Source organism: Falco cherrug, chromosome 2 (assembly GCF_023634085.1).
Source record: "Falco cherrug isolate bFalChe1 chromosome 2, bFalChe1.pri, whole genome shotgun sequence".
NCBI lineage: Eukaryota > Metazoa > Chordata > Aves > Falconiformes > Falconidae > Falco > Falco cherrug.
In genome coordinates this window covers 549,541-562,715 of record NC_073698.1, presented here as the reverse complement: position 1 = coordinate 562,715, position 13,175 = coordinate 549,541, and the positions used below count along the sequence as shown (strand labels likewise).

Below are 13,175 nucleotides of genomic sequence, written 5' to 3'. Positions count from 1 at the left end.
CTCTGAATATTCTCCTGTCAATGCAGTCATGCTTGGGAGGGATGCCGCGCTGGGTAACGAATAACGAGAGCTGACGAACACGATTGCTGTGACCATCTTCGAGATAGGCAGCCAGCTGTTATTATCTCCAGGTGAGGTCTGCCAAAGCACAGGTAGAGAGAATCTCTTATTCAAAAAGAACATCTCTCATGCTTTTGGCATCGCATCGGGTTAACCTCTTAACCCAGGTGAGCACAGGAGTTCAGTTGCCTTTGATGCCAGAGCAGAGTACCAAATCTCCTTGCATTTCTTTCTAAGCACATAACACCACTGTGGTCCGCTAATCTGCTTAGGTGCCAGTGATGTGCCGTACAGGTTTCATCGGGTTGTCAGAGGGTGAGGACACGGTCCCCACTGACCGTTTCACACCACAGAACAGGAAAGAGCATTCTTGTCTCCTCCTGCTGGTTTCCTCACCACCAATGTTGAGGGCTGAAGTCAGATGCACTCTTTGTAGCTGCCTCTTCTGGCAGAAATGTCTGGCAGGGGCAAGAACCTGGGCCAGATGTGCTGCTCCAGCTGCCCCTGGTGTCAGGATAGCAGCGAGGAGGTGGGAGAATCTGGATGTGTACCTGTGAAGGAGGATGGAGGAGGGGGAATGGAAGAGAAAGGAGTGGAAGGTTGCGTCTTGTGTAAAGCTGAAGATTAGTGGGGCTTTTTGTCACAGGTTGTATCCCAATCTGATGTAAAATGGGGTTTTCTCAGTGGATTTTTTCTCATTCTGGTGTCCCCTGCTCAAGGTGGTGGTGGCTTGGGATGCTCCGGGCCAGCAGCGTGACCTGACTGCAGGATGCCTGGTGGCACGGCCGCTCTGCTGAGGGCTTCTGGGAGGGCAGGTCTCTCCAGAGCAGATCCGGAGCAGAAAACAAAGTGGGACAGCTTGGGAAAAGCACCGTACCCAGTGCAGTCTTTTACCCATGAAAGCGACTGTCTTCCTACCCAGGGATTTCTACAGTGCTGGTTTTCCAAGGAGGGAGGGAGAGGGCATTGCAGAAGAGGGGCATCCCCTCCTGCCCTTCACGCACGTCTTCCCACCTTGCTGTAAACCCACGTGAATTGTTCAGTATCCTGACCACAAGGATCATGCTCTCTGCACCTTGAGAAAGTCAGAAAAGGAGAGAGGAAGAAAAGATTTATTGAGTTATATAGAAAGACACAGATATATGGCAAGAGCAGCACTTGGAGCCTCGTGGCATACATGGAGCCCGGGGGGGGATCACCGCAGACGCGCCGGTGTCTGTCCCACAGTGCAATTCTGCTGGGATCCGCGGGGAAGTTATTGCTCCGTATGAGGCATCGGGGCTGATGGCATCTCTCCATTACATGCGAGACTGATAGCACCAGCCAAAATTGGATTGTTTGCTATTTATTTTTTTAAAAACTTCTGTCAGAGTCACTGCTAGCCCAGGAAACACTGGCAGCCTGGCTGGGGGGTTTTATCCACTCCGGCTCTGGCAGCAGGATCCTGCTGCAGCTTCTGCAACCACTTTCTGTTTTGTTAGAGGTGTTTCCCCTTCAGGAAGGTGGGTTAAATGTTGGGACCAGTTATGTGTGTGTGTAATTATTCACTCTGCAGACCCTGTGGGCAATTTATGCTCTGTCCTTAGCTAGGGCTGGCTTTCTGGGATGGTTGTTTCCAGAGCAGTGGTTTCACTGGTGAGATGGCCAACCTCTGCTTGTGGTGGGGAATGGTGCTCAGCAGAAAGTTTTGCAGCGTTTTCTAAAGATGAGCAGGGGCTGGATTTGTCCTCTCCTCTCGAAGCTCACTGCACTATAACACCTAGTCCCACTTTGAGATTCTGCCTGTATCCCATCCCCGAGCATCTCGGAGGTGTGCTTGTGTCAGATGCCTCTGTGAACTGCCCTGTGCACTATCTCAGCCTTCAGCTCCAGGAAGCGTTCCGGGTGGAAGCAATGCAGAAGTAACTGGCTCTCAAAGGTCCAGCTTCCTTGTGAGCTGGAGGTGAAGGCAAGCAAATGTCCCCAGTAAAGAGCTTTTTCCAGTGCTGTCCTGCATGGTGCTGTGGGTTCACCTGCAAAGCAGCGGTGTCTGGCTTCCCCAGCATACACAGCAGCACACAGTGATGCTCTTCCATCCCTGTGGGTGGAACTCTTTAAACAGGAGATGCATGGGGGGTGGGAAAACAAGTATCAGTAGAATAGTCAAGGCTTGGTTTTACAAAATAAGCAAGCTCATAACAGGTTAAGAGCTCATGAGGAAATTTGAGCAGTGTCAGTGTTCCCTCTGTGGCACCCTTACAGAAGCGGTGCCATGTCTGGGTTTCCCATCAGATGCAAAGCCAGTTCCTGAGTGCTGCCCACGGTGCAGCACCTTGCCCACTTCTCTCCCTTCCTGCTTACCTCAGCCTCCAGCTCTGGAAGATCCAGAAATTTCCTCTTGCTTGGGCTGGTGCTTCCAGACAGAGCTGCACCTGCCTGGTGCCAGGGAGCGGTGCTCTGTCTGCATGTCAGAGGGATGCCCGTGCAGGGCTTTGCAGTGCTGGCAGGGGGAAAACTCTTGTGTACCTACCCGATGCTCATGTTGTTGTTCCAAAAAGCATCTGGTCCCAACATTTTCTTCCCTCTCACAGTTTCAGGAGGAGCAGCGCAGGAGAGAGGTGGAGGAACGCCGGAGGTTTCCGCTGGAGCAGCGGCTAAAAGAGCACATCATAGGTCAGGAGAGCGCGATAGCAACAGTGGGAGCAGGTAGGACCCTTCACATGCCACCAGCTCTGCCCTTCCATACCTTCTGCTCCACATGGAAAACAAGCCATTCCCTCAAGCCCTGATCTGAGGCTGCCTTGGAGCAGGTCACCGAAGTCAGTGGGGGACTTGGGGTGAGGTCCAGCTGGCATTTCTTGGCTGTGAGAAAGAACACTTGCTCTTCATCCCCAGAGGAGCTGTTTCACATACAGCAGCAGAGAGGACCCTCAGATGCTTTCCTCCCAGACACCAGAGTGAGGTGCCTACAAGCACTTTCCTTCGGGATGATCTCTCCTCAGGCTAAGTGTCATGGCTTGAAGCTCAAAGCTGGTCACTGAGATGCCCACCGCCCACTTTTGAGCACACAGGCAGCTCTCAGCTAAACATAGTGGCTGATCATGATGACACTTGAACATCGAGTTATCTTTTTACAGGATCGTTTGGCTTAAGAATATCACTCATTAATAATTCACGAGCAGTTTCATACAAATTCATGTGCAGAAGCCCCTCACACATGGGCTGTGTTGTGAAATTGCTTGGAGGGGGGAATTACAGGTCTAATATCTTTGGGGAATTTTCCTGTATCCCTCACAGATTTGGGGCTTCATTCCACATGAAATATGAGCATGTACTTCAGCCACACTTTCCTGGCCATGTGTACTACGTTAGATCAAAGGCCAGTGTCCTGTGACTGGTACCAGAGCACAGGGAGCTGTGGCAAGTGGAATACAGAGTGGTGTTTCCCCACTCTGCTCTCTCAGTGTCCATCGTTGTCCAAACTCCTGGTTTGCAAGCCAGGAGTACCCTGAGCCGGAAGTTACATCTTTGTGTGTAGCAGTTCTCAAGAGATTTTTCTTCCATGGATTTGTCCAAGTTTCCCTTGGATGGCCTGTAAACGTCTGGCCTCTGTAGCATCCTTTGGCAGGTCGTTGCATAGCTAGTGAAGGAATACATTGTACATTTTAAATCTGCCTCCTGATAGTTCTGCCTTGTGGCCTCTAGTTCTTGGGTCAAACAAAGTGTTTTGCTGCTGAGGAAACAGTTGCTCAGCCAAAGCAGCTGCAGTTTATGCCACAGAGCTCTTCTTGCCTCACAGACTGATTTCAGTTGAAGTTCGGAGCCTGGCCCCGCTTTGGTCAGGGATTACGATCCTGAGCTCTCAGGTTTGGTGGGGGTTAGTTGTAAGATAGCCAGGCTTTGGGGAGGATGGGGTGGATGACAGCTAACGGAAGGGTTATTTGCCTCCTGAGCTCTTTCCCTCCCCACCTTTCTGGAGGTGCCGCCAGTGAATACTGAAGATAATACTAAAGTAAACCCTTTTGTCAGCAGCGTGTCCCTGCGACGATCCTGGTTGTATCCATGAGCCCTTACAGATCCATGGGGGCACCATCTTCTCCTGCTGTATCCACTGTGGATAGAGGAATGCCATATGAGGCACCTCCTTAAGAGACTGCACTTTAAAGCACGTTGCCTTTACTAGTCTGCTGGTGGTGTTTTCTGCCTGAAAAGCCGCAGTCGTTGTCTGTGCTATAGATGTGGTGAAACACATGGTGGCTGGTGCCTGTGAGTCCATTGCAAATTGTGCAAGCCTGGAGTGTTTCATTCACTAGCGTTTCCTTGTCTGGGTCTGCTGAAAGCCCTTGGCCTTCATTGCCAAATTAGGGTGCTGGTGCCTTTTTCTGCAGCTGTTTTACCTGCACTTCAAATTTTTTCACTGTTTTAAAAAAGACCCAAAAACACAGGGAATAAATGAGGAGCCTGGCCTCTTGTGGCTGTGACGGAACCGTACAAGCGTGCAGAGAGGTTTGGAGGAAAAGGCAATGTTTTTTGTCAGACCAGAGGATGGAGTTGGGGGAAAAAAACAGACCAGCTTTTAGGCACACAGGCCCAGACAGAAACCACGAATTTCAGATGAGTGCAGACAGTTGCTCCGAGCATAACTTCGTTATGTTAATCAGTTAGGCACTTTGAGACGAAAGGGTGTTGGGCATCTGTGGAGCAGAGGAGGACAATGTCTGACTGTATCGGTTAGCCTAGTAAATGCTATTATCTCTGGCTGAAAACCTCGCTTTGCTTATACCACCCCTGCAAAGTGTGAGCCTGGGGTGTCAGCCTGGCCATGCAGAGCCTGGAGCTGCAGCCCTGCAAGCTCCAGCCACCCGCTTTCCCTCCTGAGGAGCACTGCGCCTGGTCTCATGCTGGAGGCACTGGCCAGGCTCTGTCCATTGCATGTGATGGAGCACCCAGCCCCAGCCAGAGCATCCACAGGGAAAGGAGAAGAGGGGTCCCGGTGGTTTGTGCAAGGTGGTTTTCCTTGGTGGCACAAGCTTGGTGCAGCCTCTCAAAACTCGGGAGCACTAAAAGACTGTAAGGACATCAAGGCTTCGGCAAGACTTGGTTCGATTTGCCAGTCCAAAGCCTGAAAGCCTCTGGATCCTGTTAGTAATTCCTTGAACACCCATGCATCCCAGTTAATGCCTGAAAATGGGGCAGCGAGGTAAGACCAGGCTGAAGTCAGGGCAGAACTGCGAGCAACATGCTGTCATAAATACACAAACCATAGCGCTGTAGTTAACAAAGAGGAGTCCTGCGTGATCTGGAAGCCCTGGAAAGAGCCAGCTCTCCCCCTGCAAACACAACAGACACCCTCTGTGTTTGGAGAGTGGCTGTGCCTGGGGGCAGCAGCACGGGCTAATTGGGAAGCTTTGATTAATGGGTAGTGCCTGTTTCTGACACAGGTGGTGTTTCTGCACATTAAAGTGGCTGCCTTTATGGAGGTTTCTCTTATTGAATTATAGGGAAAGTGCTTGATACCCCAGCAGCCTCAGGATATCAGACCAAAAGGTAGCAGGAGAGTCTCCGTCCCCTCCTCCCCTGCTTCCCTTCTGCCCCATTTTTGTGGTTTTCTTTCAGGAAGGGTGAATTTAGAGATGTGACTTTTTCTTTCAAGCACTTCCTATCTATTTTAGTGGTGGGCTTGGCAGTGCTAGTAAATGCTTGGATTTGGTGATCTTAAAGGTCTTTTCCAACCGAAATGATTCTAGGATTCTATTTTTGTTACTTATTCCCTGTTGGTTTTGCTGCCACTTTGTAAACTCCACGTGCCTCCTGTTTTGCGCTCACCAATGCAGTTTGTTGGCTAGGAGACTCGCCACACACCACGTCTCGAGATTTACCGAGCCTAGCTGATATGTTTAATGTATAACTGCTGCCTTAATTGAATAATCTGATTTAATCCGTCACTCAGTGCATGATCCAAACAGTCTCCAGAGGGGCTCAGCCAAGAATACAAAGGGAATGTGCGCTCTGGAGTTTGCTGTGCAGCTCCAGGGTGGTGGGGATGCATGGGGGCTGCGACCGCCAGGCTGCTTGCAGGGAGCTTGCCGCAGTCACAGCACCAACAGCTTGACATCTCTACTGCAGAGGGAAAAAACCCTTCCCTGTCATTTCCAAGCCCTACTGCTATCTTTTCAGCTACACGAAGCAGGACGGATGATGGTAGGACTGGGAGAAGGTGGGTGATGACTAACCCATCCCAGCAGAGCATCTCCGAGGGCACAGGATTCCTCCCAGTGCTCCGACTGAGGATGGCAGTGGTGGGAGGCAGCTCGGCCACAGCTGAGTGGTGCTCTCCCCTCTGTGGGTATAGATGTTTGTTTCCTTTTAACAAAATACAAATTAATTATTCCATCTCGTAATGTGTCAGAAAGAAACAGGCAGGTATTCCTGTGATCCCAGAAACTCACGGCACACTGGATGCTACAACCGGTTCATGCAAATGAACAGCTAAAAGGCTTATCATTGTGTTTCCAGGGCACTTTCATAAATGATTGTATTCCAAATCTGGTTAGGTCTCATTTGGCTTTTCACTTGAAGCTGCAGAGGCACCAGGGTGAAGCAGTGCATGCTTCTTGGGGAGCAACAGAAAGCGTCTCCTGTCTGAGGTTATATCACCTCCCGAAGGAGGCATTTTTTGAAAGGTTTTTGGTTCGTTGGGGTTTTTTTGTTTGTGATCTTGTATCCTAAAGATTATGCCAGAGATCTAGTACCTCTTTTATAGCCACATGTTGTTTGCCAAGCAATGGTCGCTGAGAGGTGGGGGGTTTGAAACCACCACTTTCCCATGCTGATTTTTTAAGTCTTTTGGACTGAGGTAATCTGGTACAACTCTTCCTGAAAGTGGGTAAGGAGGGAGGAAGAAAAAGTGTTGTTTATTTTTTAGTGCAGAGATGTTGAATATAGTGCAGAAAATCTACTTTTTTATTATAAAGGTACAAATTTTAAACACACTGAGCAGCCGCAATGTTGAAATCAGTTGGTGTTTCAAAGCTGAAGGAAAATGGGTTGAGCAGGAATGTCATCCTGCCCTGGCCCAAAGGAAACTGGCTTTATTTTGGCCAAGGTGGATCCTTTCTGAGTCCTGTGTCTCAGCGTGTCCAGTACTTGTGAAATGGAGGCAGGTAGCCTGCAGGTCAGGTCAGACTCTGTAAGGAAGCAGCTTTGCTCCAGCTGGAGGTTCAACTTCTTCCACATCCCAGAGCTACCGACAGTGGGGCTGGACGAGTGGTTCTTCGGGGATGTGGTAGACCCTGGACCATAGATGCAGAGCCTGGACAGAGGAGAGCGATCCCACAGTGGGTATGGACCTGGAGACATCACCCTGTGATACCCTGAGCCCGGGCAGTCTGAGAAGCACCGCTGAATGAATTGATTTGATAAATGGACATTTATTACACTCACAAATTGGCTGAAACCAATTTCGGTCACATCAACCCCTGATAACTGCTAGGGTATTGATTTGTGTAAAGTAATACAGTGAATTTATCAGTTCAATAGCAAGCTGAAGGGCCTCTCAGAGACACAGTGCTACAGTTACGCTGTTACAGATGTACAAAATAAAGTGAGAGCACTGCAGCCACGCTGGAAATGGCTCCAAAGAAGAAGGCCCAGGCATCACGAGCCTCTTTGCTGGGACATTGGGTCTGAATGTCTTAATGAAATTTCAGCAAAGCAGTGTGACCTACCTCCTTTTATTTATTTATTTCTGCCATCCCCAAAGTTACAGGAGGAAGGGGACAGCTTTCCGAGATGCATGGCACGGATTTCTTGTGTGGCTGTTGACAAAGTGGTCAGCATGGCTGGCAGCCACTTTCTGGGTACAAATCCCAAGGAGAGGAGTGCTCCTGAGTGCTTTCCCAGCTGACATTTTCATCCTTCAGACTGGCACTGGTGTCCTGCTCTGTCCTAGGATGGCATCTTTGTTCCTCTTGCTGCAGCTGAACTGTGTGGTGGCCAACCTAGGAGAGTCTCCTACAGCCATGGATGCAAGACCCGGGCGTGCAGTGGCCCCTCTCTGTTTTTTTCCAGAGAATTCAACCTCAAAAAGAAAGTCAGTATGCAAAACTGAGAAATTTTCAGGTTTTCCAAAGCTCAAGAGCGCTGAGGCTAGGCTGTGTGCTAGAATATCTCATCACTTTAAGGCTGTTTGTAGAAAAGGTTTTAACATCTCATCACTGTGTTGATCTAAGTAACCCACTAACTAACGATAAGCAGCACCTTCCAGCTGGGATCCCAGACAAGCACTAACTTTGTGGAAGTTTTTTTGTGGAGTGCTCTACATCCTTGGGGTTGCTATGAGATGAGATGAGCATTTCCCCATAAAGTCCGGTATCCTGCTGCAGAGGGGAGTGAAAAAAGACCACACTTAACCTCGCTGCCTTCGGACCGTTGAGCGTGCTGACCCCTGCAAGTGGTCACTCCATGCCCTGAAGCAAAAGTTTATTACCTTTATTATCTTAGCTGAGATAGCTGCAGAAATTGTTGGCCATTATGTTATTCCCCGTCAATTTTTATAAAATATATCAACCCTGGGTGTTTGACCTCACGTTTGCTGTGATAAAGGGCACCAGGACAGCAGGATGCAGCGAGGCTGCTGGCGCTGGGATGGCTGCAGCCTGCCTGGGCTCGCCCAGACCCTCCTCAGCACCTCCGTGTCAGCGGCAGGGCCGTTCCCTCCTCTCCCTCCTCCTGCAGTGGCTGCTGTGTGGGGTGATGTGGCCTGTGGGTGGCTGGAGGGCAGGACTGGGTGCCCACTGGGCTCTGCCCATGATCTCTGAGGGGCCAGAGCCACAGCCCAGGCTGGTCCGTGGGGCTGAGCAGAGAAACCCAAGCAGGGAGAGGCAGAGCCGAACGCAGGCCAGTCCTGCAGCCTGGCTCTATGCCTGAGCTAATTAAGCCTTGACAGGAGTCAGGACTTATTAGCATGGCTAAGGGACTGGGTAATACATCTCCATTGCATCCAGGCATAAAACAGCCGGTCCTCAAGTTCCCACTCAATTCACAGCCCCTGTGCCCAGTCCCATTCTGCTGGGTGGGTGTGCCCTGGACTTTGAGGTTAAATCGGGCTCTTTTGGCTGTTTGGGTTGAGCATTACGCAGTGACGCAAACCGTCACCTTCAGACTGAGCTACCACCACCTTGCAGGAAGACCTCCCATCTTTTCCTGCAGACTCTGCAGAGATTAGGGACTCAGTCACACTCCTCTTTGTAAGTTGCTGCAATGGTTAATCACCCTCATTATTAAAAAAAATGTTCTGCCTTATTTCTAGTTGGAATTCATCTAGCTCCATCCCCTGGAGCATGTTAATTTTGTCTGCTAGATAAGCGAGTTCTCTGCTTTCTTGTGGATATACTTAATGACTGTGGTCAAGTCAATCCTCAAACCTCTCGTTGTTAACCTCAGTAGATTGATTTTTTCATGCAGTTTTCAGGCTCACTCGAGGCTTTGCACATGTTTTCCTAATCCTCACCAGATCTATCGGCGTCCACCCTACGTGGGTGTCCTCAAATGCAGACGTGAGCTCGGAGGAGCTTGGCCGCGTGCAGGTCTTCTTAGCAAGAGGAGCAGCTCCAAGAGCTTTGTGGTAAATTCATGTGAGCTGCATGATCCAACCACTGATAGTTCATCTGAGCTGCTGCTATTTAACATCTTCCCACCATGTCTCCTGCTGGCAGAGGCACCATTACACTCTCAGGCTGTAGGCTACGATATTTGGCTTCTTTTTACATGCAAAGTGGAAATATGTATTAAATATTTCCCGTGTTGGTTTACTCTCCCTGTTCCTGCAGGAAGACCCCTCCGTGTGCCACAGCTGGGATGCCTTTTCTTAGGGATCTTTTGTTTTCCTGTACCCCATCAGGTTTTGCATACTGACTTTCTTTTTGAGGTTGAATTTCTAAATTCCCCAATTTTAAAGGTTAGTGTCATGCTCTCCTGCCAGCTGCACAGAGAAAACACCACAGCTCCCCACAGTGTCAGCCGGTGCCCCGTTCTGGGGAGACACAGGCAGCTACATGTCTGGGGCTGAGGAACAGGGACAGAGGCTTGATCCCAGGCTGTGTTTTGGTGACAGCAGTCAGAAAGAGAGGAGATGTGAGTTTGGGGATGGCAGTCACAAAGAGAGATGCCGTTTTGGTCCTGTGTTTGCTGTGGACACCACTGAAAGGCAGCAAACACAGAGCTTTGCAGTGCCACTTGTGCAGCAGTGTTTAAAGAGCTTTATTTTAAAAGCACGGTCAAACTGTGGATCTCTTCAGTGATTCCCCTCTGTTCTTCATTCTACCTCTGATGCTCCTGTTTTCCTCTGCTACCTATCTGCTATCATGTAAGTGATCATTCTTGGGCATCTTGCCCATTTCAGTCCCTACTTCTATCAGACATAACATGCTGCATATTTGGTCTCGCTGACGTCTGGCCATGCACTGCTGGAAGAGCACACTTGCAGCTACCTCGTTTGGTACAGCCTCCCCATCACTTGTAACACCGTACAGTTCTGGGTTTTGTCACTTCTTACAAAATCTCACAAAATGCTTTACAGCATGCACCAATCCATATGGCAAGAATAACTCTTTTTAAGAGCTGTAATACAGGCTGTGTTTAAATAATGCAGATAAATCAGGAAGACTGAGATGTGAGCTTGTCTCCCTCTGAACTAGGAGCTGGAAATTCAGTATATTGCAGTGCCTCTGTGGTTAAAGCCCAGAGTACAGGCTGTGATCTGGTGACCTCTGTGCTCTGCTCTGGGGCCCTGCACCATGTCGTTTTGCTAGAGCCAGCTGCAGATTTGTACAAAGCTGTGGTCTGGAGCATTTCATGTCCCATGGTCCCTTCCTGGCTCCAGCTCGGTCCAAGCCCGTCCCTGTCCCCAGTGCTCAGTGGGAACCAGCACATGGTGGTGCACCCAGAGGGCTGGTGGAGCAGAGCGAACTCAGATGATTTTGGATTCCTGGGGCTCAGGTTTGGTTTGGGGGAAGCAGAGTCAGCATTCTGGGCTGCCATCCCCCATGAGCACTTCTGGTCTCAGCGGGGAAGAGCTGTGCCCTTGGGCAGCGCCCACTCCCCTGACATTGCTGGAGTCTGTTTAAGACAAGCTGGGAGACAGAACCCAGTAACGCTTTCCTTACATGTCCTCATGTCCCTCTGATGTGCATCCTTACAAACATCCTGAAAGAAGAGCTCAGTTCATCCCATACAAGATTGGGGTGAGATCTGGAGCCCCTGCAGATCAAAATTCTGAACAACCCACAAAATACCTCCCCCTGTCCCTGCCCCCTTTAGCTACTGCCAGAACTGAAGTGTATTAGCCACCCTACCAGCCTGCACCCATATTTCATATTTACTGGTGGTCACTTCAAAATGTTTCAGGGTGCAAATACCCTGGGAGTCTGTTTTCCAGGGGCTGTGCTCAGCACAGGCTTTGCTCAAAGGTTTGTGGCACTTGCTTGGACTCCAGAGGAGGTTGGACAGGTATTTGGAAGTGAAACCCATGGAGGATCCACACCACAGCAGGCACAGGAGATCCCCAGAGCTGAAGATAGTTGGAGGACAGCACAATACAGGGAGACAAGTCCCGCTGATGGGACTTGGTCTTCGCTGAGCCTCCTCCTGTGGTTGCTGCTTCACCCACCGCTCCTGGAGCATTGCTGCACCAAGCTGATGCCCGCAGTGGATGGAGGAAACATCTAGTCCATCTCCTGGTGTCAACCAGCCACCAGATTTCATGTCCAGTCCAACCATGGCGGTATCTAGTATTACAATGCTAAGAATTCTTTACTTAGTCAAAAGGCCAAGCAGCAACGGATGCTTGGTCTGAACCAGGGCAGTCACTTCTGTGCTTCACAGGCCAGATCCAGCCTGGAGGTGACTGTGTTTGATCCTCTTGGCCTCAAAAGCCATTCCTTATCTTCCAGATAAGGTGATGTTACTAGTTTGGTGTTCCTGGCATGGTGATGTTACTGGTTTGATGAACATGGTCACAGAGTCTGAGGCTGTTCAGTGGGGTTGAGGGGCTGAATCACACCTTGGGTGGCTGTGGACACCCATGGGGTAGGAGGCATCCCCAGGCAGATCACTGTCTGTCCTGAAGAAGGGGTGTGCTGTTCAGACTAGGAGTTTAGGAGGTAATCGTGTGTTTAGGTTTTCAAACCCTCCTTGCCTTTTGTAAAATTTTCCATTGGTATCTTAACCAGGGTGTCCTTGGATACTGCTGTCCAAAGAGGAAGAGAGAGAACCAGTATTCCTTTCCCAGTCCCTCTAGACTTGCACCAGTTCAGAGCTTTTGTGACCTTCAGTCACCTCCCTCTTTTCATTCATGTGCAAGAAATAATGCATAAACCTTCTCAAACCTGCTTTTTTACAGAAAGATTGTGCTTGCAAGCTGGTAATGCGGCATGCCTCTCACATCCTCCCCTCACCAGCCCCCATTGCTCCATCCATCCATCCATCCATCCATCCATCCATCCATCCATCCATCCCTCCCTCCCTCCCTCCCTCCCTGCCGTCTCCCTGGCAACACTGAGTGCACATCCTGGAAAACTTTATCCGAAATCTGCTCTGGGCAGCTTTCCAAATCCATGCTAACCTGATTAGGTGTCTCTGGGGCCTTGGCTGGCTAATCAAATTAGATAGCACTAATGGTAGCAAGGACTTTGAGTGGGTAGAGAGCAGTAAAACATAGTGTATACTTAGTGATAATTATACTTGCTTTTGTGTCATTGATTTATATGCCTCCCCCACACCCCCCGCCCCCTCTTTGTTTTCGTTGTTTTTCAATGCAGCTATTCGGAGGAAGGAAAATGGCTGGTATGATGAGGAGCACCCGCTGGTCTTTCTTTTCTTGGGATCATCTGGAATAGGTAATGTTTGGGTCGTGGTGAGAGGGATGGAGAGCCCTGTGGAGAGGCTAGGCTGGGCAAGGGGGCTACGGCCGGGCTGCTCCTCGGGCTCAGTGTGGGCTTGCAGCACTTTGCGCAGGATCTGCATAAAACACCAGTGAAAGGTGCTGTCGTCCTCCCAGCTGGCCACCCAGTCCATCATCCTGCAGGGCAGCCACTGCCAGACTCCAGCACGCACAGACATGTCTCGTGCTGGGGCAT

General features: G+C 50.0%; 1 protein-coding gene across 2 annotated transcripts in view; it reads left to right on the top strand.

Annotated features, from left to right (window-relative positions):
* The window catches only part of CLPB (ClpB family mitochondrial disaggregase), a 92,390-nt gene that overhangs the window by 61,894 nt on the left and 17,321 nt on the right, over window positions 1-13,175 (top strand). For both annotated transcript variants that reach the window (XM_055703133.1, XM_014285572.3), the window contains exons 7-8: window positions 2,631-2,745; window positions 12,858-12,935. In XM_055703133.1, the coding sequence (XP_055559108.1) occupies window positions 2,631-2,745; window positions 12,858-12,935 (193 nt within the window). The remainder of the gene's footprint in view (window positions 1-2,630; window positions 2,746-12,857; window positions 12,936-13,175) is intronic.